This window comes from Phyllostomus discolor, chromosome 2 (genome assembly GCF_004126475.2).
Source record: "Phyllostomus discolor isolate MPI-MPIP mPhyDis1 chromosome 2, mPhyDis1.pri.v3, whole genome shotgun sequence".
Lineage (NCBI taxonomy): Eukaryota > Metazoa > Chordata > Mammalia > Chiroptera > Phyllostomidae > Phyllostomus > Phyllostomus discolor.
In genome coordinates this window covers 79,250,797-79,276,250 of record NC_040904.2, presented here as the reverse complement: position 1 = coordinate 79,276,250, position 25,454 = coordinate 79,250,797, and the positions used below count along the sequence as shown (strand labels likewise).

The 25,454-nt window shown below is 41.2% G+C and overlaps 1 protein-coding gene across 2 annotated transcripts in view; it reads right to left on the bottom strand.

The window, feature by feature from the left end:
* CRYBG3 (crystallin beta-gamma domain containing 3) overlaps window positions 1-25,454 on the bottom strand; it is a 119,318-nt gene that overhangs the window by 78,373 nt on the left and 15,491 nt on the right. For both annotated transcript variants that reach the window (XM_028504362.2, XM_036017973.1), the window contains exons 2-3: window positions 22,695-22,761; window positions 5,780-6,228 (exon numbers count right to left, since the gene is read on the bottom strand). In XM_028504362.2, the coding sequence (XP_028360163.1) occupies window positions 5,780-6,228; window positions 22,695-22,761 (516 nt within the window). The remainder of the gene's footprint in view (window positions 1-5,779; window positions 6,229-22,694; window positions 22,762-25,454) is intronic.

The window sequence follows — 25,454 nt, the reverse complement described above, 5'->3', positions numbered from 1 at the left end:
TGTCATGTGCCAGAAGAATAACCCTAAGACAGATCTCTATCAAAAGAAAGAAGGGAAACAATACCAAGGACAGAGCCTGTTTGAGGACTGGCAAACAGACTTCACCCAGGTGCCAAGGATGGAAATATTTATTAGTCTTTGTTGACACCTTTTCAGGATGGGTAGAAGCCCAGCCTATCAGAACTGAGAAATCCTCAGAGTTAGTGAAAGCCTTACTAAAGGACATAATTCCTTGCTTTGGCTTCCCCAGAAGCATCTGGTGTAATAATGGACCTGCTTTTGTTTCAGAAATTACATGGAAGGTTAGTCAATTTTCAGAATCCAGTGGAGACTCCACAAGGCAGGAGATCTCAGACTCTGGGAAGGTAGAGAAGATGAATCACACCTTGAAGAAAAATATAGCCAAGCTGTGCCAAGAAACTCATCTCCATTGGGATTAGCTTTGCCTATTGCCCTGCTCAGGATGAGGGTGGCTCCTTGAAGTGGGATTCAATTGAGTCCTTATGAAATTGTGTACTGTCGAGTATTTCAGGCCATGAGTGGGGTGGGAGATATGTATATACATCAAGAAGTGAAGGCAAAGAACTATGTACAACATTTAAGTCAGACCTTAGCTGTAACTAAGGACCTTGCCTGTATCAGAAACCTCTCCTCCACAGGTTCGCTGCATTCCTTTGAGCCTGGGGACAGGCTCAAAGTCTACTCAAGACTTGGAAGACAGGATCCCCAGAAAGCCAACTGGAGGAAAAGTGGACTGGACCTGGGGATGTACTCCTCACCACCCCACCATGGCGAAATTGGCAGGAGTAACACCTCAGAATCATCACACCAGAGTAAAGAAAGCACCACAAGAACAATGGACTGCCAAATAAAAAGAAGACCTGAAAGTCGTCTTTTGAAAACAATGACTTATATTCTTTTCATTTAACCCCATGTTGTGGAGAACTTATTCCTTTCAAACAAGATGAAAATATTTGGGTATAATTAGCAAAAAAATTTTTCTAAACATCTCTGACTTTTTCTTGCAGGAGGAACCTATGTTGAACAGATTTTCACTTCATGTGTAGGGGGGTGTTTGTACTCCCCTGGAAAGCCTGTGAAATTATACTGTGTTTCAGCATATCAATAAGAACAGAATCTACTCTTGTTATTTTTTAAGTGGGGACCTGTGGTAACTCCAAGGACAGGGAAATGTTTTCCTTAAAAGTCACTAATGTAGCCCTAGCTAGGGAGTGGGCAACTTCTCTCAAATGCACTAAAAACTGTTTTGTGCTTTTAGCAGGTGTGAAGATGAACTGCAACACCACCAGTAATGTATTGTGTGCGTTTGGTCACATCAACTCACTGGCAGGGTAGTTTCTAACATGTGGAAGGACTGTCTGTTCCTGTGTCTTGGTGAACAGTTTCAGGGGACCGTGCTGTCTGGGAGGACTGACTGTGTTTACGGCTCACAGGCCCCACCCCACCTGGGATGGATGGGAACTCTCCCTCGCACCTGACTGCAACAGAGATTCACACCTTTTTAGCCCCGCTAAATATATTATATACCTTTGTCTATATTTATAATGCTAGTCATGGTAACCTCTTTGAATATAGAAATAAGTAGATTGGCCTGCGCTATGACAAAAGCTTTAAATGCTGCCACTCAAGCCATTGGTGCCATCTGTCAGGCACCAGGACAAGTTACAGAGGCAGCATTAGAGAACTGTGTGGCTACCGACCACTTCCTTTCAGGACATAATCATGGATGTGAAGAATTTAAAGGACTTGGCTGTTTCAACCTGACTGGTAAGTCACAGCTCACAAAGCATAAGGTAAAGCAAGTAATTAACGTGGTGTCCAATATAAAACAAAAAAAAAGAGGGATTCTTTGGTATTGATTTGTCTAAATTAACCTCCTGGCTGCCTAGTATTATTGGTCTTAGAGGCATTTGTTGTTTCTATTCCTCTCATCTTTTCCAGTAACATAGCTTGTTGCATACAATGTGCCTTCTTATGTGGATCTGCAATTGAGGGTCTGCAAAACCCCCTACCAGACTGTCTAATGCTAAGATACATGATCAACAGCAAAATGGTTACTTCCACATGAAACTGATCTCATAGAAATAAGACAGTTCAAATTAACAGTGGGGGAGTGCTGGGGGAACTCAAAAGCTGGAAAATTTTTAGCTTTAAGTTATAGTTAATAAGCTTCTTAATTAATGCATGTAGAAAGCTATTGTCTCAGGAACTGGGATGCATAGCTGGGCCCACCTGACTCCAGGAGACCCACAAGCAGTTTGACCTTTGTGTGCTGGGGGACTGCAAGCAATCAAGATGGTATCTGAACCTCTGAGCCACTGTGCTCTGGGGAGAGATGTCCCTAGCCCAGGACACAGATAAAGAATCACCAATCAAAAGATGAAAAGGTTCTAGGAAAACTGCTAGACTGCAGCTCCTATCTGATTAACCTTTTCCCTGAATTCCAAACCCCTTACCTACACTTTTTTCTTCTCCTGATAAAAAAGTCAGCTAGAGATGAAATGTAAGACAGTCTTCTGGGATACATGACCTGTTGTCTTCTTGGATTGCAGGCCATCTGAATAAAGTGCTCAAACAGATTCAATCCCTGTCTCTACTCAGTGGTTCTGGTCAGGACAGGCAGCACGAACACCGATTTTTCTGGTTTCATTTCCTGCCTAGCCATGCTCCTGGTGGGCTAGACTTCATGCTGAGAACACTATTCTTTTTTTTTTTTTTTTTTTTTTTTTGCCAGCAATGGCCTAATATAACCTTTCTTTTAAGAGGACTTGCACCCATGGAAGTTTTTTGTTGTTGTTTAATGACTTATTCATCAAAACCAAAAAAGAAAAAGCACAAACTTTCCATTCTACCCAATTCCCACATAACAGCTTTAAAATCCTCACCATTATGAATTCCTCTGGAACCAAAATCACCTGGAGAGGCTGTTAGAAGACTGCTAGGCCCCACCTCAGAGGTGAGGAGTCAGTGGGTCTGAAGCAGAAAATCTGCATTTCCAGTGACTCCCAGGGAAGCCGATGCTGCTGACCCTGGGCCACATCTAAAGAATGCTGCTCAAGACAACCGCTTTAACCATTTTTTTCCTACTGGCGGCAGTTACCTACAAAGCATTTCCTGTAAGACTATCAAAGCTTTCATTTAGAATGGAAGGGCAGATAAAGTGCTTCCCAGATAAGGTAAAGTTAAAGGAGTTCGTCATCACCAACCCTTATTATATGAAATGTTAAAGGGACTTATCTAAGGAATAGAAGATCAAAACCTATGAACAGTAAAATGACAACAAATTCACAACTACCAACAACTGAACCTAAACAAAAACAAACTAAGCAAACAACTAGAACAGGAATAGAATCAAAGAAATGGAGATCACATGGAGGGTTATCAGTGGGGAGGAGAGTGGGAGGAAAAGGTACAGGGAATAAGAAGCATAAATGGTAGGTACAAAATAGACAGGGGGAGGTTAAGAATAGTATAGGGAATGGAGAAGCCAAAGAACTTATATATATGACCCATGGACATGAACTAAGGTGTTTGTGTGTGGGGTGGGAGGGTTTGGGAATGCTGGTGGGAGGGGCAGTGCAGAGCAGAGGGGAATAAAGGTGAGGAAAAAAATGGGACAATTGTAATAGCATAATCAATAAGATACACTTAAAAAAATGAGATAAATATTGGCTTGGCTGGGTGTCTCAGCTGGTTGGAGCATTGTCCTGTACACCAAAAAGTTTGTGGGTTTGATCCCCAGTCAGGGTGTATGGGAGATAACTGATTGTTGTTTCTCACACCAATGTTTCTCTCTCTCTCTCTCAACAATAAACATCCTCAGATGAAATTTTTTTTTAAAAAATGAGAAGTATCTAACTTATTTTTTCTCCTTGTTGACCAATTTCCCCAAGTCTTCCTTTCTACTACAAGAAATGCTATGTAATGCTATCCCATTCAAGAGTTCAAATAAAAAATATACAAAATACACATATACAAGTATGTCTATTGCTGGGCCCAGTTATAGATCAGAGCTCCTGGAACAATAGCTTTTTACATTTGAACGTAGCAAATGTTACATCAGTATGATGTTGCCTCAATTAATGTAGCCTTATTAGCATATTCAAACATCTGATAGGGCAAGCCCCACCAAGTCACTCTCGACAGGCAAACACAAATCTCCGTGGACATCCCCGTCCTCACAACTGTAGGCCAGGTGGGCGCCCACCTCCTAAGCTCGCTATGAGGAGCTAACTGAAAGTGCACACATGACACTTTGAAACAACGAAGAACTATGGTCCTAAGTTCTCACCTAAATCTGACTATAGGGTTATTGATGACCTCTTCAGATAATAAAAATAAAAATAATTCTCAGGTACAGGTTAAATTAAAATTTTTTAAAAATCCTTATTGGTTTTGAATGAATACTTTTGTTACACAAAATGTCTAATGGACCCAACGTTGTTATACACATTTTGGAGGACAGAAAACATCCTTCTGTTGCAAATTGATGCAGCCACTGAGAAAAGCAGTATGGAAGTTCCTCAGGAATTTAAAAATAGAACTACTATATGACCTACCAATCCCATTTCTGGGTATTTATCTGAAGAAATCCAAAACACTAATTTGAAAAGATACATGCATCCCTATGTTCACAGAAGCATTATTTACAACAGTGAAGATATGGAAGCAACCCAAGTGTCCACTGACAGATGCTGGATAAAGAAGACGTGGTACCGATATACAATGCAGTATTACTCTCCCATGAAAGAGAATGAAATCTTACCATTTGCAACAACATGGAAGAGCCTAGAGGGTATTATGCTAAGTAAATAAGTCAGAAAAAGATACATACCATAGGATCTCACGTATATGTGGGATCTAAAAAACAAAATAAATAAAAAAGAAACAAATTCATGGATACAGAGATTAAACTGATGGTTGCCAAATCAGAGGGGGGCTGGGTGAAAGAGGTGAAGGAATTAAGAAATAAAAATTGGCAGTTTCAAAACAGTCACGGGGTTGTAAAGTGCAGCATAAGGAGTGCAGTCAATAACACTGTAATAACTATGTGTGGTGCTCTGTGGGCACTAGATTGACTGGGGTGATCACTTCATAAGGTACAGAAACATCTAACCATTATGCTCTATACTTGAAACTAATACAATATGGAATATTAATTGTAATTGAAAAATAAAAAAAGAAAATATTCCTTCTTGCTCATCTGAGTAAAAGAAAAACAAGTCAGTGACTGTTAATCAAGCAAAGAACACAGGCATGGCACAGTACTCCCTAAATTTGTGCAAGATTTCAATTTCTTAGCATTGTAGAAAAGCTCATGAGGCTAGTTTTATGGATAGAGTGGATTTAATTTCTTTTCTTAAGCTCTATAATTGTATTCCACAAAGAAAAGATACCGATAGAACATGAATACGACCCTTAGGGCCACATTTGTTCCCCAGATGAAGACAATGAACACACTGCCTGTCCTGATACAGGAACAATTCAGACACAGAAAACACCCCCACTCAAGAGTCTTAAATTAGAGATAAACCCTGTCCTATGACAGAGCTAGCACCTAAAAGGTATTGGTATCGCCCCCTAAACTAGCTCAAAAGGCCCTAGATTACGTGTATGGTACACAGAATCATATAATCTTTTTTACCTACTAGCAGAAGCATTACTGAATACTTTTTCCAGTCCCTTCGATGAACAGAACTAAAGATTAAAAGCTAGGTCCAAAAGGTCAAATTTTGGCTCAAGTAAATTCTAAACTTACTTTACAAAATCACTGGTTTCCTGGTCACTGTCTTGCGTTGTGTCCAAAGAAAAGGCATCCGAGAGTTCAACGGGGGAGTCTTGTCCGTCCGAGGCAGAGTCCGGTTGGTCCGCAGCAAGCGCCTGCGTTCCCAGGGAGCCACCGGGGGACACCCTCTCCTCCTTGACCCCTTTCTCGTGGCAGTCCCCAGCACTCGGCAAACTTTTCTCAGTTCTGTCATGGTCCTCTTTTATAGAAGATTGCTTGGCCTCACCCAGGGATGATTTTCCAGAGATACTGAATAAATTACCAAGAAACTGGAAAAAGCTTTCTTTTGGCTGCCGATCACTTTCTCCAGTTTTGCTATCTGAGGTGGGACTGGAAAGGTCATTTGGCTTTCTGGCATCTTCTTGCACTGGAAGAGTGGTCGGTTTCTCAGCATGGTTCCTTTTGTGCTCACTTTGGGGAATCTTTGAAAACAAAACAGCAATAACAAGCATCACCATTAAAAAAATAACGCAGATTGAGGGATACACATGATGCACTCTGGGCTAGGCCCAGGGATACGTTTATCAATAAGCCTGATGGCTGTTGTTCCCCTGGGAAGTTTGCAACCTGCCGAAGGGCACAGTCCCACACACAGCCTTACAACACTACGTAGTAATTAAATGTCCTGGAGAGAGAGGCACAGCACATCTGGGAAAAGCAGCCCTGATCTGGTGGAGGTGAGAGCCGAGGAGGTAACTCAGGGGATGCTTCCTAGAGGACATGACCTCTGAAGGAGCCCTAAACATTGACTTTGTGCATTTCTTCTCTCTTTCCCACCCCTCCTCTTTCTCCCCTTCTTTCTGCTCAGTGAGGTACCAGCTTCCAGGGAGTTAAATGTGAGGGACAAAATGAGAAGAGTGAAAGGTTAAGTATGGGGGCGTAAGTAAAGGAACAGATCCCAGCAAACTCTATATGTATTTAAATTTACCCTTTATTATTATAAAGCTAATGGACAGTATTTTCAAACACTTTGTACACTAGACAAATAACACCTAAATAGACTTTATCATTTCAGCATTGTGTTAACCCACAAAGCTGCCACATGGTGTAAAACTGTTCTTTAAGAAGATGAGGAAAGACAGCAACATGGCACATCAATCCAGAGGAAAACTCTTCACAGTAAAAACATAGCTCTGATATATGAGTTCATGCAAACCATGGACAGCACGGGGAATTCTTGCAGGTATTACTGCTTCCAGAAGTGCGTTTTACCTGCCCATAAGTAGGTACTAGTAAAGCAGATCGGTTCCCGTGGACTCTGTGTGAGGGAAGATTAAACTGCTGTATTAGAGAGCATGCTGGGGTTCCGCCTCACACTCTCCCCTAAAGCTTCATTAGCTTCGGGCCAGTGTACCAACGTGCTTTGCCTTCAAAACATGTTCACTCACCTACCTGTGAAAGGAATGTGCGTCTGACTGTATCTGTCAGATGCTATGTTCACTAGTGCTTCTGAAAGGAAAGCTTAAGTGTGACTCAGAGAAAGATCAGGACACCAAGGCACAAACCACCTTAGGGCACGGAAGGTTCGTGTGACAAAGTTTTGCAAGAAGCTGATCTTCAGGAAGCCAAGAGGCTTCCTGATCATAATGTTATTTGTTCACTTCATTCCATGTCTTAATCCAAATTCAAAACAGTTTAAGAGTGTTCCACTAACTACTAATAAAATTTAGCATATGAAGGGTTGCAAAAATACATGTGTAGAACCCATTAACTCAGGAAATTAATTCTCAGCAAATGATATTTTAAGTTTTCCCACCGTGGGTGTCAGAGTAGTTTGGAGGACACACACAGCATTTTTCTGTGTGTTAGAACCTCAATGTAACTTGTGAGTCTGTACATTTAGAAGACGACCAGCCTTTCCTCTCCAGAAACGGAGAGTCACTGAAAGCCTCGCCTTTCACTGGTTTCAAGTGTAACTCGATCCCACTGGTCTCCACTCCTCCAGCCAGCCTTCTGACTGCCATCCTGGGAGCTGACACCCAGCTGGGCCCTCTCCTCACCCAAACCACACAAATGTCCCTGAGTTTGGCAGCACAAGGTATGCGAGGTGACACTGTGAAAATGCTGTGTACCAAAGATCCACATACTTTTTTGTCCTTTACTCCCTTTTCATGTTTTGTAATTTCCAGCCACAAAGTTTCCTTCTGAGTCAAATGAACTAACACGGTAACAGTAACAGAACTGTGATTTTCTTTCTGTAATTAGTATGCACGAGAGCTCATCCTGGGTAAGCTACTCATTACAACATCATCAATACAGGGTAGGGCAAAAGTAGGTTTACAGTTGTCCCTATGGAAAATAATACAATAAATAATAATAATAATAATACTCACAACTGTAAACCTACTTTTGCCCAACTCTGCATTCTGAAAAAGCTTAAGGGATTCACAGAGTCTTATCATATTGGTGCAATGGTTTAAAAAAGGGAGAATTAAGCCCTGGCTGGCACAGCTCAGTAGATTGAGCGCGGGCTGTGAACCAAAGTGTCACAGGTTTGATTCCCAGTCAGGCCACATACCTGGGTTGCAGGCCACAGCCCCCAGCAGTTCCACGGCCCCCAGCAACTGCACATTGATGTTTCTCTCTCTCTTTCTCCCTCCCTTCCCTCTCTAAAAATAAATAAATAAAATCTTTAAAAAATGTGTTAAAAAAAGGGAGAATTAAGAGACAAAGAGATCATATTTTTTGACTATCAATGAAATCTCAAGACAAATAATTTCTGTCAAAAACAGTGCTTATTTCACTGCCTAAATTATTTTCACTTGATAATTCCTTTCAAAGTATAATAGACTAGTTTCTAAACTAGTTTTGCTAAATTAATAAAAGCTTTCACATTTAATTTTTAGAGTTTTTTATATATACAATAAAAAATCACTGGTTTCTCTTTCCCCTCAATTTTTAGTTTCTTTGCTTTTCCAAAATTCCTGTATCTTAAGTTTACTAAACAGCACTCTTTTTCAGTTTTCTAAAAGGTCATAGTTGCTTAGTTTTTCCTTAATAATCTTAAGAGATATTTTTATCAATAATTAAAATACACTCAGCCAGAAAATAGTATCTAAATTTAAAAACAAAAACTAGCAGAAAAGAGCACTGCTATTCCAAGTAAACACAATAACATTTTGTATTTATGTAATTAAAATTTTAAGTTTGTTCTAAACCAGCTGTTTGCCCTGTGCTTACACAACACATATTAAGTAATATCTGTTTCTTCCTCTAGAACGTGAAAGCCACAATGAAAGGAATTTTGTCTGTTTTATGCATTGCAGTGATCTCTAGCACCTTGAAATGCACCTGACAATAAGAGCCAAAAATGTTCCAGTAGGTGTTGGATCAATACATGAAGGAATGAAGAGAATGAAGAGAATGAGGAGCATTCTCCTCAGAATGCAGGAGAAACAGTCACCACAGCTCAGGAATTTGTGAGGGCGCCCCAAGCTCCAGGTGCTGGGCAGTGAGTAAGTGGCAAGGAAACAAATGGAAACAGTCGCAAATGGAAACAGTCGCAAATGGAGGGGGACACTTCTGAGATATTTAACTAAAAAAAGTGAGACACAAGGTGACAGTTTAAGATCCAAGACACACAAAATTGTTTTTTGTTCTTGTTTTGTGGGTCAGCTCCTATTTGGTGGGGCATGGGTGACGCTGGCCGAGAGAGGACAGGCCTCAGAAGGAAAAGCAGAGGAGAGGAGATGCAGAAACCAGTATAGTCTCCCATACTTGTTTTTAGCATTATATATATATATATATTTTAAGATTTTATTTATTTATTTTTTAGAGAGGGAAGGGAGGGAGAAAGAGAGAGAGAAGGAAACATCAATGTGCGGTTGCAGGGGGTCATGGCCTGCAACCTAGGCATGTGCCCTGGCTGGGAATCAAACCTGCGATGCCTGGTTCGCAGCCCACGCTCAATCCACTGAGCTACGCCAGCCAGGGCGCATTATATATTTTTAAACTAAATGTATTGGGGTGATGTTGGTAATAAAATTTTAGGTTTCAAGTATACAATTCTATGATACGTCATCTGTATATTGCATTGTGCATCTAACATTTCTAATAAAGGGAAAGTATTAGCCTTGGAGAAGAACAGGAATATCTCTTCTTCCAAATAAAGTCGTAAGAAAGTGGCTGAAGCCTGGGCAATTCTGTAAGCAGAGAAGACAATGAAGGTCTGACAATTGGTTCTGACCTCTGTAAAGTGGGGAGAGGGATCACGAGCTCAAGGTGGAACCACTCGAAGGTGGAGCTGGGACTTCGAGGAGACTTGGAACAGTGTTTCTGGGCAATGCAGCAATAGGCTGAGACCAGGTATACCAAGCGGCAGTCAAGGTCAATGTAAACTTTAAAGTGTTCACTGTTTTAATAAGCAATGAACAGCAAGATACTACTCTAGGTGCTTAGTTGCAACAGGGAAAAATATACCCAAAGCCCTGCTACATTCTAGTGATATAAAAGCTGATTTGTGGGTCTGGCATTTGTCTGCCATCTCTTCGAGTAGCCTCTAACAGGTGGCACAGGTGCTGTCCCAACACAGTGACTGGCACGGGGAACGAGGTCAAGGGATTAAGAGTGTCGTCAAAAGAAGAGTATGTTTCATGGAAAGCAGGGAAGGGCCAGGTGACTCTTCCTGTACTGTCCCCAGCAGCTGGCTTGATCATCTTCCTACCTCTGACTCTACCTTCATTGGACATAGTAAGGAAGGCTGATCCCTCAGGACACCCTCACCCCAGTTCCTCACCTCTAACAACCTCCAGTTCCACTGTGCCTCTACCTGCTCCCTAGGCCCTGTGGGGCTGTCTCTGCCCATAACTGCCCCGTCTCTGAACCTCACAGGGCAGGCATTCCCAGTGCTCGCGCCCCCTCCTCTTCCCAGCACTCCTACCCAGTGCCCCAGGGGTACCCCCCACCCAGCTCTGCTGCCCCCACACAGCTCCTGTCCTTTCTTACCCAGTCCCCCTTTCGGTTCCTACAAGTGTTCTTATCTTTTCTGTCCAAATATCAAATATGGCCAATAACCTCAAAGCCTCTTTTGTTTGTTTCTTGGTCATCCCCACTCAGAAAAATTCCAGCTTTATCTTTTCCATATAAATGAATGAGTCGTGCTTTAAAAACCCTCAGGGAAATGCACAGCTATGCAGATTCACAATTTACAGCTGCTGCTGGCTATCTGTCTGCAACCTTCCCCCACTCTCCACAGCAGCTATTCTTAACCTTTCCCACACCCCTAAAACTACCCCCTCCACTATCCCACAGCCACCCTTGTTCTATTTTATGGAGATACCCCTCTACTTCTGACCCCACCTCCCTCTACCTGCAGGGCAGCAGCAGCACCTGCACTCACCCTCCTCCCCCAGGGCTACTTCCTCCACCAGGGCAACGGCCACTTTATGTCCTGATGTCTTGTCTGGAACCTCAGCTCAGCATCTGCCCTTCTGTAAGCCCACCATTCAGAAGTGAGTGTCCAGAGACAGCCTTCTCCTCTCTCTTCACTACCAACCCCCTTAAACAGGAGTGAGCAACCCCCACTATCATCTTTCCTGTTCCCCCCAGTCCCCTGTTAAGGCCCAGCAACCTGGCCTCCTCTCTAGAGTGCTGTGGCCCTGATCTCTCCCAGAGACCCTGTCCCATTTCATAACTCAATGCACTTTTTTTTCCTGTCCTGGTCTTCTATGTTGTGTTTGCATCCTCTTAGGAGATCTCATTTCCCAGATTCGATTAATCGGATTCCCAGATCTGTACTCTCAGCTCAGACTGTGTGTCCAACTATGGACCAGATACCCACATCCACCTGGATGCTTCCCTGGAACCCCAGACTCAGTACATCCCAGATGGAGCATGACCATGCTGTGCCTCCATTCTTCCATTTTCTGTAAACCATAACTTCCCCACTTGTTAAAAAAGTCAGAGAGAATGTCAGACACCATGACCCCGAGGGTACTGCCACAGTGACCTAACTTGTTTCCTCCCTGTACTCCTACAGCCCCCCAGGCTACTCTTCAGACAAAAGGCAGAGCAATCTTTTAGAATTCAAATGTGATCATCCTTGAAGGCCTTGGGCTGTGTACTGCCATCAGGATAAAATCTAAGATCTCCAGCAAGGCACTCAGGGTCCTGGTGGATGTAGCTCCTGTGTCCTCCAATGTCATCTCCGGTCCCTCACTATGCTTACGGTGTCTACACCGGTGACATTGTATACCACTCATTCATTCTCTCCCCTCTCCTGTCTCCTCCCCCGCCTTTTTAGGATTTGCACAGTGCTATTCCACTGCTGACACCATTGACCTCTCACTCTCATTGACTGGGAAATTCCTACTAAAACTCAGGTTTTCCAGAGTGGACACCGTCCATGTGTGATCTTCCAACGGCCACCCCTAAGTCTTTTGTTTTCCCTGTCACCATGAGGCAAAGGCAACAATTTCATAGGCTTCCATCATGAGTGGGACTACTACCTAAAATGACTAACAGTTACTAAAAACTGCCATTCATACATAAAAGGCAGCTGCTTACTACAGAATTCCAGTTAGCTTTCTCCTAAGACATGTGGCCATACACATTGCTCGACAAATTTGCTGATAACTGAAATTCCACCACCAAGAGTTGAAACTTTCTCAATTTTGAGGAAAATATTTATTATCAGTTAATTATTACTGATATCTTGAGTTAGCTATAGTTCAGATGGTGCTAAACTTTTAAATAAAAATCATTCTTTATTTACTTTTAGCATAATTAATTTAATTTCTGGTGAGTTGTCTGTTTAACTCCATATAGACTAGACTACAGATGTATTTCCATCAATAATATTTTTCAGTAAATGGATTTCACAGAGATAAGCTATTTATCCTGCCATTGTTAAAGTAATTTTGCTTAAAAGATAACATTTTTATCACAGAATTATTTTTCCACTAAAAAATTAGAACAGGCAAATAGGTTGGCCATCAACTATTTTGCCCTAAGCTGGTCACCATTTAACATAAGGAATAAGTTATCTGCAACTTTTATGTCATGACACACCAGTGCTGTGACTGGTTCTGAGATGTCACAAATAATTTGTTACTAAAATTAGTTAGCAAGCTGAAATCTCACTTTTTAAAAATGCTGTAGAATGGAAAATCAGGACTATATATCTGTGATGTTACATTCAATTTTTCATGTCCATGTAATTTCTGATAAAGGAATGTAGTATCTATGTGCTAAACAAGTGCCCTTAACTCCAAGTGACCCAAGACAGTCATGCAGCATGCGTGTCAGGAGGAAAAGAGGTAGAAGTCGCTGACCTAAACAAGGGAAGTGTGAGCTCTCTGGAAGCAATGGCTGCGAAAAGAAATATGGGCTGCTGATGGGCCTTGACATGATAGGCGGAAAATGAAATCGCAGAATCCTTCCCAGATGTAAAGGTTAGGCACACTTTAGCAGGACGGGAAATGCAGAAAGAGAAGGAAATAAAGATGAAATACACTGAATTCGACTCTTGGGGTATGTCAAATCTCATCGTATCCAGTGACATTCACAGGAAAGGCCACTTGATGAAATGGGCTCAGTCAGCCACCCGGACGCTCAGGACTGCAGGGATGGAGATGAGCTTTGTCACGGGCTGAGGCGTAGGCAGAAATCAAATCTACCAGGGCAGGTGTGTGAGGTGAGAAGAGAAAGAACAACATCACACAACACAGGGGAACAGCCACACCTTCCTGTCACGGTGTAAAGACTTCTCCGGGAAAACACTGGACCAGAATAAAAAATGTTTTTAATTTTGTGCGAGCTTTCTGGAGTCCCTTTCAATGTTCTCAATATCTGGCACCTGTGGAGGAGAACTTACTAACCAAATTCTGGAGGACGTACCTGATGGTCAAACTCAGTTTCCATTTTGGTAAGGTTTCCTATTCCACTGTACTGCAAAGCAGGACCACACTAGGTCTATAGCAGGTAGATGCTGCTGCAATCAAACCAGATACCGCACGCTACATTCAACACCCCAAGATTCTGAGGTATCAACACCCCAGACCAGCACCAGCCACACTGATGGGCTTAAGCCCTGGCTGTCCCTTTCGTCATCTGATGGCACAGGGACAGAGTGTCATCTCCATCTCGGGCACCCTGACAGCACTCAGACTGTGCAGAAGCAATTGGGGACGGGACTTTCTGACTGCTAGCTAAAGTTCAATATGTATACCTTCACGTGTATACCTTCTTTCAAATATTATCGAGAATCAATGTTTCTAATAGCCGATTTCTATACCATTCTCCCAGAAAAAAATCAGTACCACTGTCAAGCAAAGAGTCATTTCTAAGTCTTAGCCAGACCTCCTATGGGGGAAGGCAACTGTTCCCGAGCAGCTGGCCTGTGTCAGGGATAGTGCTGTCAATGTCACCTCAGGCCATGCAAAAGCCACTTCTGTGAAGTAGGACTGAACACCCTCTACTACAGATCAGCAAGCCAAAGTTCAGAGAGGTCCAGTGTATTTTTTCAAGGTTACAAAGCTATGACCACATGGAGATCTTGGATTTTAGCCCAGATATGTCACTGCACATATGCTTTTAAAACTGTTCCAAAACGGCGCCGTGGTTGGCAAAGTCAGAGAACAGTGGCTGGCTGCGAGACTCCGGGCCACTCCTCTCATCAACGGGGACGTGTTGCTTGGATCTGTTTATATACAGAGATGCAAGAATGAAACAGTTGAAATACTTTTAAAAAGGGTTTGTGTGTTTGAAAAAGAAAAATCTGAAAATCTCTGTATTACACTGATGTCATATTGCTGCTATTATATCTGTATCACTGAGGAAAGATAATAGCAAGCAGTTATTAAGGTCACAACTAATTTTTAAAATTAGTTCAGTAATAAATTTTTCTCTAACCAAGATAACATTTAATGTATTTACATTTGACTACCATTTCACCTCTGAGAAAGAGTTGAAAAAAACGAACAAACAAGGAAAGAAGAGTTACACAAATCAAAATACGAACAGGTGCATAAATTTAATGTTCACGTTACTACACAGTACTGTATTCTCAGTATGGGCATTAATTTAAAGAACACTTAGTGACTAGTTTTCCTCAGTGAGATGATCTTGAGCTTCAAGTCTATTTTTATACATCAATAAACAGTGGTAACAATAAAAAAGAGTGTGGCTCTTTATAGTAAATGACTTACTTATGGTAAGATTAAAAATAAGTGTTATGAATCTCGAATAACTAACAGTAATGTGCACTAGATACTCCTTGATTATCCATAGGTACATCACAGGCATACATCAGCTCTGTGTTTTATGACATCCCATAACCTTCACCAAAGTTGTATGATTAATTATAGGCCACAATTCTAAAACGGAGCAAGAATTACAAGAATTAAATATTATATAAAGCAGATGCCAAGCTCTTGAGGACAAGTCTAATGATCATCAGTTTACTTAGGCCTGGGTTGGATAATCTATAACCTATGGTCCAGATTTAATTAATTTTATTTGACTCATTTCTGAAAACAGACTGCTCTTCATTTTTCAATAGGATTTCCTTTGGCTAAATTGAGTTTATGGATGTATATTATAGATTATGTTCACAAATGGGAAGCATGATGGTATCAGAACAGCATCTGAGTTCTTCTGCCACCTAATAGTGTGAGTTTTGTCAAGGGACAATCTAAGATTCACTTTCAACTATAAAAAGAGACAATTCCAATTAACACTGCAGATAAACTACACACATTAATTTCTTTTATTGTACAAAACACTCTAAAATGACAGTAAGGGGACTGCTTCCTTAAGTTATAAATACAAAGAGAGGAAGAGAGTAGATATCAGCAGACAAGCGATTTCAGGAGGCTGAGAAGGCAGAGGGAGTCACAGTAACTGACCAGGGAAAGCTTTCACCTTAGTGTCTGCAAGAGGGAACTCTGATCAGAAGACAAACAATCCACCCCACACACAACCTGAAAAAGTTTGGATCTGAGGACACTAAGTACACCGTAAGGCAGTGTGAGAGGCGGGGTTATAAGGAAAGAGTTTGGTTGAAAACCTCCAAATGAAGTCCTTGAGCCCCAGGGCTCCTGCTTCCCCCATCCCAAGTGGTGAAATGATCCTTCCTCCCTTCCACCAACTCTACCTCTCAGCCAACCTGTATAGAGAGAACATCTCTGAAGATACTGAGACTTGGGCAGACTGAATTTGAGGTATCTGAGGCCATGGAAAAGTCTGAAACACTGACAATCAAGTCTGGAGCTTAAGAAGGATATTGGGTAGAGATCTAAGACCCAAAGATGAAGCAATAAGATTGAAAGTCTCACTTTGGAAAACTGACACTGAAGAGGGCTGAGAACTTAGAGAAACATCTGCATGAAAAGTAATTTAGCCAGAAGGGAATCAGTGGAAGAAAGAGAAGGAAAGGGCCAAAGGCCAGGTATTGAAACAAGAAAGTACAGCCCTGACCAGTGTGGCTCAGTTGGTTGGGTGTTGGCCCACAAAATGAAAGGTTGCTAGTTCGATTCCTGGTCAGGGCACATGCCTGGGTTGTGGGGTCTGTCCATGGCTGGGGAGAGTGTGAGAAGCAATTTATCAATGTTTCTCTCCCTCCCTTCACTTCTCTCAAAAAATAAAATCTTAAGAAAAGAAAGTACAATATCATGTAAAAAAAAGTCTGGGAAGGACATAAGACTTGGACAATCAGGTATTCCCAACTGATTAAAATAAAATAAGAACTAAGAAAAGGCCATTGAATGAGGTTAGCAAGAAGTCACCAGTTTCATGGATGATAATCGCTCAGTTAACACCTACTTGTTGAGTATCTATAGAATGTGTGCCAGGTGGGCACAGTACCAGGTTTGTTGTGTCTGAGGGAACCAGGGGAGAGGCAGGAGTCCACTTAGAAAGCATTAAGTGACTAGGGCAGGCTTTCATAAACATTTTTTGGGTAAAAGGTAGGAGTAGAGTAAAATGACAGACTGAAAAAAGCCCCACACCCCTAAAATGAAAAAAAAATTGTATTTTAAAATTTTTATATATTTAAAGAGAAATAAAATTAGACAGGGATGGATTGGACACAGTCAAGGCAAGTTCCACACCACAGGAAGAAAGAGTCCAAAACCACTGGGGCTGGGGGCAGCCTTTAGGGAGTCAGCCTTGGAAGGGAGAGAGGGACGAATGTTCCTCTGATGTAGGTAGAAGGGAGCATGCATAACAACGTGTCCCTCTCTTTTAAATAACACTAGACACGAATGCAGCAAGAGTCTACCGCTGCAATGGAAGTTTGTAGACCTCACCCACATAGAAATAAAGGTAGAATGTGGACTACGTGGAAGTTTTGCCAGCTAGATATAAAAACCTGACTAATATAAAAGATGCTCACATTACAGTGGAAGAGTAGATGCAAGTAAAAGAAATAGCTCCAATGTTAGCAAAACAGCAAAATTTGTAGAGTCATGTGCTGTGTAACAGCGTTTCCGTCAGCAATGGATTACGTATATGACAGTGGTGCCATTAGATTATAATGGAGATGAAAATTCCCACCGCCCAGTGACACTAGCCCCCATTACACTGCAGTGCGATGTACTGCTCATGTTTGCAGTGATACTGCTGTGACAAATCTGTGTTTTCAGTTGTATAAAAGTATAGCAATGCAATTATGTACAGTACATAATACTGGGTAATGATAATAAGTGATATTACTGGTTTGTGTATTACTATACTTTTTATTACTGTTTTAGAGATTTTTTAAAATTATATTTTACTGATTATGATCTTACAGTTGTCTTGATTTTTCCCCCTTTGACCCTCTCCACCCAGTACCACCCACTCCCTCAGGCAACACCCCCTACCACTATTCATGTCCATGGGCCATATGTGTAAGCTTTTTGGCTACTCCATTTCCTATACTGTACTTTACATTCCCATGGCTATTCATTAACTACCCATTTGGACTCCTAAATCTCCTCACCTCTTCTCCTATTCCTCCTACCCATCTGGCAACCATCAAAACCCTCAAAACCCTTTCCATATCCATGACATGATTCTGTTTCTGTTGTTTGCTTAGTATTTTTAGATTCAATTGTTGATAGATATGTATTTACTGCCATTTTATTGTTCATAGTTTTGATCTTCTTCTTAAATAACTCCCTGTAACAATTCAAAGAATAACAGTTTAGTTTTTTTCTCATCTGGGAAGCTATTTATCTGCCCTTTGATGCTACATGATAGCCTTGCCAGGCACAGCAATCTTGGCTGTAGGTCCCTGCTTTTTGTGACTTGGAATATTTCTTGCCAATCCCTTCTAGCCTGCAGTTTCTTTTAAGAAATCAGCTAACAGTCTTACCGAAACTACCCTGTGGGTAACTAACTTCTTTTCTCTTGCTGCTTTTAAGATTCTCCGTCTACCTTTAACCATTGGCATTTTAATTATGATGTGTCTTGGAGTGGGCTTCTTTCATCCATCATAATTGGGACTCTGTGCTTCCTGGACTTGCATGTCTATTTCCTCCAACAAATTAGGAGTTTCTTTCATTATTTTTCCAAATACATTTCCAATTTCTTGCTCTTCCTCTTTTCCTTCTGGCACCCCTATGACGCAAATGTTAGAACTTTTGAAGTTGTCCCAGAGGCTGCTTATACTGTCCTCATTTTTCTGGATTCATTCTTCTTCTTGTTGTTTTGATTGGTTCCTTTTTGCTCCCTTATGTTCCAAATCATTGATTTGATTCTTGGCTTCATCCACTCTGTTGTTTTGCTGTAAATTGTTCTTTATTTCAATTAGTGTATCCTTCATTTCTGACTGGATCTTTTTTATGCTGTTGAGGTCCTCATTAAGTTCCTTGAACATCCTTATATAACCAGTGTTTTGAACTCTGTATCTGATAGATTACTTACCTCCAAGTTTCTTTGTCTCCTTGTTTTGGCAGCCTCCTTGTGTTTGTTTCTAAGTGTTAGATAGAGCTGCTTTGACTCTGTGTCTTGCTAGTGTGGCCTAAGAAAGTAAGTGCCCAGTGGCCCAGCCTCCCCTATCACCCAAGCTGGGTACTCAAGGTACACCCTTCAAGTGGGCTGAGTACACCCTCCTCTTGTAGTTGAGCCTTGATAGCTGTTGGCAGGTCAATGAGAGGGATTTACTCAGGCCAGTCAGCTGCAAGGACTGGCTGTGATCACTGACCACAACACTCCACTGTATGTGGAGGATCAGCTGTGTAGGGGCAGGATGCTGGTATTCTGACGTGGTCTGTAACTGCCTACTGGGTGAGCATGCCCAGGTCAGCCCCTACCTATGTATTGCCCAGTGCCATGCTGCCTGAATTATAAAGCAATCTGAGATGGCTGCTACTAGCGCTGAGCTTGGAGATTCCCAGGTACTCCCAAGCCATGAACCTATGCTGGCTGTTGCTAGTGGCAGGCCTGGGGCTCGCTGAGGACAGCTCTTGCTTATTTGGGAGGATTTAGGAAGTTGTGATGCAGGAGCCAAGACCAGCCATTCACAAGAAAAAGCATCTTGGGTGGGCCTTGAGCTGGGTGGGGCAAGTCTCTGGGGATCTCCAGGGTGGGTCAAATAGTGTCAGCCAGGTTAATGGCATCTCAGATCTGACATCTGCCTGTTGATCTGTGGTTCTGTGGGGGGGGGGGGGGGAGTTGAGAAAAGGGACAATGGCCTTTGCTTGGCTTGATGCCAAACACTTCAATTTCTCCCTGTATGCCACAGATGCGTTTCAAGCTATCTGCTATCCTGATGCTGGAGATCAGAGGGAGTGAGACCAAGGAGATGAGTCTGTATGTGGGTTCTTTAGGAGGAACTGGTTGGAGCTTCAGCAGTTTCTTCCACTGACTCAATCCCTACTGGGTTTTGCAGCCAGAAGTTATGGGGACTTATGTTTCTGGTGCTGGAACCCTGGGCTGGGGGGTCCTGGTGTGGGTCTGGGATTCCTTGCCCGAGATATCCCTCCCCAAATTTTATCCACCACACTTGGATGTGGGACCAGCCTGTTCCTCATCTGCATCCCTCCTACTGGTCTGGATGGATGTGGTTTCTTTAATTCTGTAGTTGTCAGACTTCTACTCAGCTGAATTTCTTATGGTTCTGAGTGATGGCTGTTTCTATATATTAGTTGTAACTTTGATGTGGCTGTGGGAGGAGGCGAGCCATGTCTGAGTACACCACCATCTTGACCGGATATAAGAACTGAGTTTATTCTTTCTTATTAAAAAGAAGGTTGCTGTAAAATAGTAGGTTGTGTTATGCCAGCAGCAGCCTCAAAGGGTGTTTACATCTCCCGATTGCATCATCTTGGCTTGCGCTTGATTTAATCTTATGTTTTGTGTAGTAACATGCTGTACAGGTTTGTAGCCTAGGAGCAATAGGCCATCCCATCCAGCCCAGGTGTGTGGTAGGCTGTACCACATCAGTCTGTGTAAGTGCTCTCTGTGATATTCGCACAAAGATGAAACTGCCTAATGACGCACTTCGCAGAACATACCTCCTGTCACGGAGTTGCACATGACCGTGCAGCATGTGACATTTTAAAAACTAAAAATATCTGAATGTCTGAATATAAAGCTTTCATAGTTTCTGTTTGTTTAAAAATACAATTAATTTTTGTAGCTTAAGTTTATAATCAAACAATCTTCAACATCAAATAGCAATCTTCAAATAGCAATTGAATTGCTATTTCAAAGTCAAATACTCACAAAATGTGTAAAAATATTCATTATATATAGACCTTTTACATTTCAGACTCAAAAAAAAAGTTGTACATTTTTTCTTACCACAGAAGGCATTACCATAAAATTCAGGTTAACAAGATGGAAGTATGGCAAGAAAGTCACGTTGCAGTGAAGTGCTGTTCTCAGAAAACAATTCATTAGAAGGAAAGCAGATGCATGTTTTATGACTCTTGCTAAACACCAAAACTTAAATTGAGACTATATAAAATAAGATCATAAATATTGTTGCTAATCTTTCCCCCCCAAAGTATAGGACTATTGGAATGATCAAAATACATATTTTTGATGCCTGGCAGCAAGAGGTCCCTGCAGAAATTCTACTGGTAGTTTCTAGATGATAAAAGAAAAGTTATATGTGCCAAAATGCTCAGGCTACCCCAGGGAGAATACCATGGTGCCCTTTCTATCATGGGCTAACTGGACTGCCCACGTATAAATAAACTTATAGGCCCCAAATCACAAGGAGAAACGGCCTCATGACTGAGTTATATTTACTTGGGGACCCAGGTCCTAAACTGAAATTATCACAGGCACTCAAAACCAGGTATTAAGAGTAATAGAAAAGATTGTAATCATGAAGGCCCAGCAACAGGCCCTTCATATTACAAGGCCCTTCATATTATGAGGCTGAGCCACTCTATTTGCCCACCATATATATTTACTGAACCTACAAAAATGCAACTTTGTAGATGAAATCTCTGCAGGTGGAAAGCAGCACGATTAGAAATTAAAGTCTGAAGGCCAAGTCTGAAGACCAAAGGTTTTTACAGTGAGATTAGAGCTGAAGTAGCACACTATCAGTTACAGGCTAAGTAGAGAAACAAGTAGAGACCAAGAAGAGAGAAGACAACAAGGAGGGGAGGAAGGTTTGGTGAAGGTCAAGGGTAGGTAGAGAGACAAGGAAGGATTAAGATAGGGAAAGACAAGAGTTGGCAGCCACAGAAACTTCGAGGTCTGAGATCTCACAAAGAACACTTCCTGTGAAGCAATTCAAGGGCAAGGCTGTATATACAGAATTAGAAGTGAGAATCTTGAAGTAGGGCAACTCAAGACATGTAAAAACAGGAGAGGAAGAAAGCCATCGAGTCTGTGCAGTGATAAACCAGCAAGCTGGTTAACAACTGGCTGCACAGGAGTTGGTGGCAGACGTTATAAAACCTGGGAGCAGGATTTTATAGCCAAATTCACAAAGGAAGGAAGAAAAATAAAGGAAGCAAGGTGATCCTGATTTTTTCTTTCAACAGAGTTTTTAAAAAACCAGATACTGATTTTTCTTTCAAAAATGCTTATATTATTTATAATGATGGGGAAGGCTGGACTAAAGACCAAAACTGCTTTATCTTGACCTTATTTAATGCATTTGGACTTTATACAATGTTTAAAAGTGCCCCACATCAATAACGAAGAATTCAGATGACTTCCTGGCCCTTCCACTGACCAGGCTAACTTACACTGAGATCCTTAGAAAGTACACACTTCTCCTTGACGGACTGTCACAAATCACGTATGAAGACAGCAACTGGGACCGAACTCTATGCAGGTGGGACAGCCACCGAAACCTGACCACACACCAGGCCTCACATCACCAAATAACACAAACTCCTAATTTATAGAAAATCCATATGAGTAAAAAGAAATATTATAAGGTTTCATGATTTTCAAGGTTTTTTTAACCATACTTGTCAGTATCTATCTAGGTAGATGTATAGCTGATACACACTTTTGAGGCAAAGAAAGCTAGTTCACATGTGAGCTGACCAAACACACCATTACATATTAATGACATGTGAGAACATGTTATTAACATCTCTCAAAAGCACTATTAGCTGTCAGCAGCACTTGAGGAAACAAAACACAAATCAAAGACCTTCCCAGAGAAAAAGAGGCTGTGGAGGTCCGGTGATGCAGTTTACGGACAGAAAACTAAGGAGCAAAGAAGTTAAATGCCTCAGCTGCAGCCCACGCAGCTGGTGAGTGGCCGAGCGGGGATGAGACCACCACACTCGTTCGACGTTCTCAGGTCAGCCCTTCGCCCCCACCTCCACCCCAGCCCAAGACACAAACGTCTGATACAGCTGGGTTGGATTCCACATAAAGTGCTCTTTTTGGAATGTCAAATGAGATGCCAGAATCTAAGAAATAAGAATGAGCAGAAATTAAGAGAAATATTTGCTTAATATAAAATATTAATTTAAAACTATACCTTTACTGCTTCTGATGAAAGTACATTTTCCTTTTTCTGACTTGTACTCATGGGCTCATTTTCAACACTGAAAAATAAAAACCACAGTTTCTTTTGAAATTAAAAGAGAATTACTAAAATCAGACAATTCCTGTGTTTAAAGCAAAAATTGAAATGACCTTTATCTGCAATTCTCAAAGGATTCATATACAAATTGTTATACTAAGAATATGTTGATTTGAATCTCTATACTTGAAAAAGTGTTAAAAAATGCTCATCTGGAAAAGATAAAGGAATTAAGATGCACAAATTGCCCATTAAAAACCAGTCACAGGGATGTAAAAGTACAGCACAGGGAATACAGTCCACACTGCTGTGATAACTGTGTGTGGTGCCAGATGGAGTCTGGACTGACTGGGGGATCACCTCATAAGTTACATAAATATCTAACTGTACGTTGTACACCTGAAACATAATATTGTATGTCACTTGTAATTGAAATTTAAAAAAAAATGCTCATCCAGGCTTCAGAAATTTTTGTGAGTCTGCTGTGCGTTACATTTTCTTATGCTGATCATCAGCACCACAGTAATGAGCACCAGCGTACAAACAACCGTTATGATCTTGGGAAGTATTGGCACTCTGCTTTTATTTCTATTAAGGTTCTCCACAGCCTGATTTTTTTTTTACATGCCTATGATGAGTATTATTTGGAATATGTTTCTACACAGCAAATTTTTATAAACACATAGGCTCACCTAGCAAGTTCAGGGAATACTCAAAATAGATGCAGGCTTATCTAGCCCCAAATGTGCCCCAGATGGCACCCTAAGAATCTGATTTTCCAGAGAGTCGACTTTAATTGTCTTGTTAGGAAAACTTCCACAGATGTCCTTTCAGATGGCATAATAAACTTCTTTGCTTAGTAGGCACATATTCATTTTAGGTCTAAACATGTATATCTCTGTAAACTGTCTTGTTTCCAGACTTTCATAATCCCAGTCAAATTAAGTACTCCCGTCTAAAGGGTATCCTGACTGTCTCCATATGCTGGGAACTGTGTTTGGCCTTCAGGATGTTAAGAAGAAGTAGGTCAGGGACTCTGTAAAACTTGGTCTGGTAGGAAAGGCTGATGCAGGAACTAACAACACAGTTTGATACAAGTTGTAACTGCTCAATGAACAACATGCTGTGGAGCACTGAGGAATCCAGAAACAGCAAAGCCATCTGCTCAGTAAAGTGCCCACAGGGGAGGTGCAAAGGCAGTGGGTAATAGAGAACAGGGCATTTTTGGAAAGCCATGTTCTGGTTGTTCTTAATGTAAAGTTGGAGCATGGGAACTTGCAACAGGCAGAGGGAATCCTGTTGGAGATGAGACAGACCAGATGCTAGTGGATGCCTGACTGTGAAGAACCTGCCTGACCTGTTACAAACTCTGACCTTTGTCCCATTAGTGCTCAGGCAGGGGACAAGCACATAGCAGGAGGATGACAGAATGTGGAAAAACACGTGGAATCCGGGGACTGGCGGTAGAGGGAATGTGAAGGGGGAGGTGGTACCAGCTCAGCGCAGATACAGGCCACACAGAGCAGACTAGATGGGAAGAGAGGACACCATGCATGCTACTGAGATTTTCCACCCATAAAATCTAGTTCAACTACTCAGAGTCAAGAAACAAATGGTAATGATCAAAAAAACAAAGAAAAGATGGAAAGATCATGAACACCTGGAAACTATAATAGATTATAACTTTTATTAAGTCTCAGACTCTGCAGGAATAGATGGATTAACAAGACACAGCCGTGCTGTTAAGGCTTTAAATGTCAGTAAGAGAAGCAAGCATGCAAACAAGATAAATATATGATCTGTGTGTTCAATGTAAGGAAATTCTAAGGGTTTCTCAGGACAAAACGGAGCCAAAAGTAGAAAATAAAATAATACTGTACAATACAGAATTGTGACCTATATACCTATGACTATCTATACAATAATAATGTCTCAAATAGTTATTTTTAAAATAAGTTGGTTCTTATCTCTTTTTTTCTATTTTACTAGATTATCTTTTGCCAAGGTTTACAATTCAGTTTTTTAAAACTAAATGTCAATTAATACTAGTCCACTTAAGCTCAAATCAAAAAGAGCTTGGCAAAATACATGTAAAAAGAACGTGTTACAGGGATTTGGGGCATAATTAAGAATAATACTGCCCCTGATGATTTTATAAGTTTATTATGTAATTACAACCTATTTTGAATGACATACCTAATATCTACCTACACATACAACAAGCATTTAATTTCAGTCTCCTAGTCCCTGCTTCCAGATTTCTGAAATTCCACTTATTTAGGGCATTTACAGGCCTTTCCATGCTTACTGCCTTAGTGAGATTGTAAATGAAAAGGTAAAAATTTCTTTCCAATACAAATGCTCTGCAGAAAATATAACTCTGGGACCATGGGATTAAAGCAGAACTCAGTACCTTCAAGTAGCTGTAATTACTTCCCTGCTGAGAATACACACCGAATACCAGAAAAACACCCTTGTAAGTCAGCACACAAGTTACTTTGCATTGAGCCAACAGTTGGAGAATTTAAAGCTGAAATCACTAACAGAAGTTAATACCTGACACTTCATAAAACTTTCTGAAACTTATATATCCTGTGTTTAAGTTTCATGAATCTTATTGCTAAACCAAAATTTCAAAATGTGTTGGGTTTTAAGGCAAACAACACATTTTAAAATTTTAGTTTAGCTATAAAAAGCGCTGCTTCAATTAAAGCT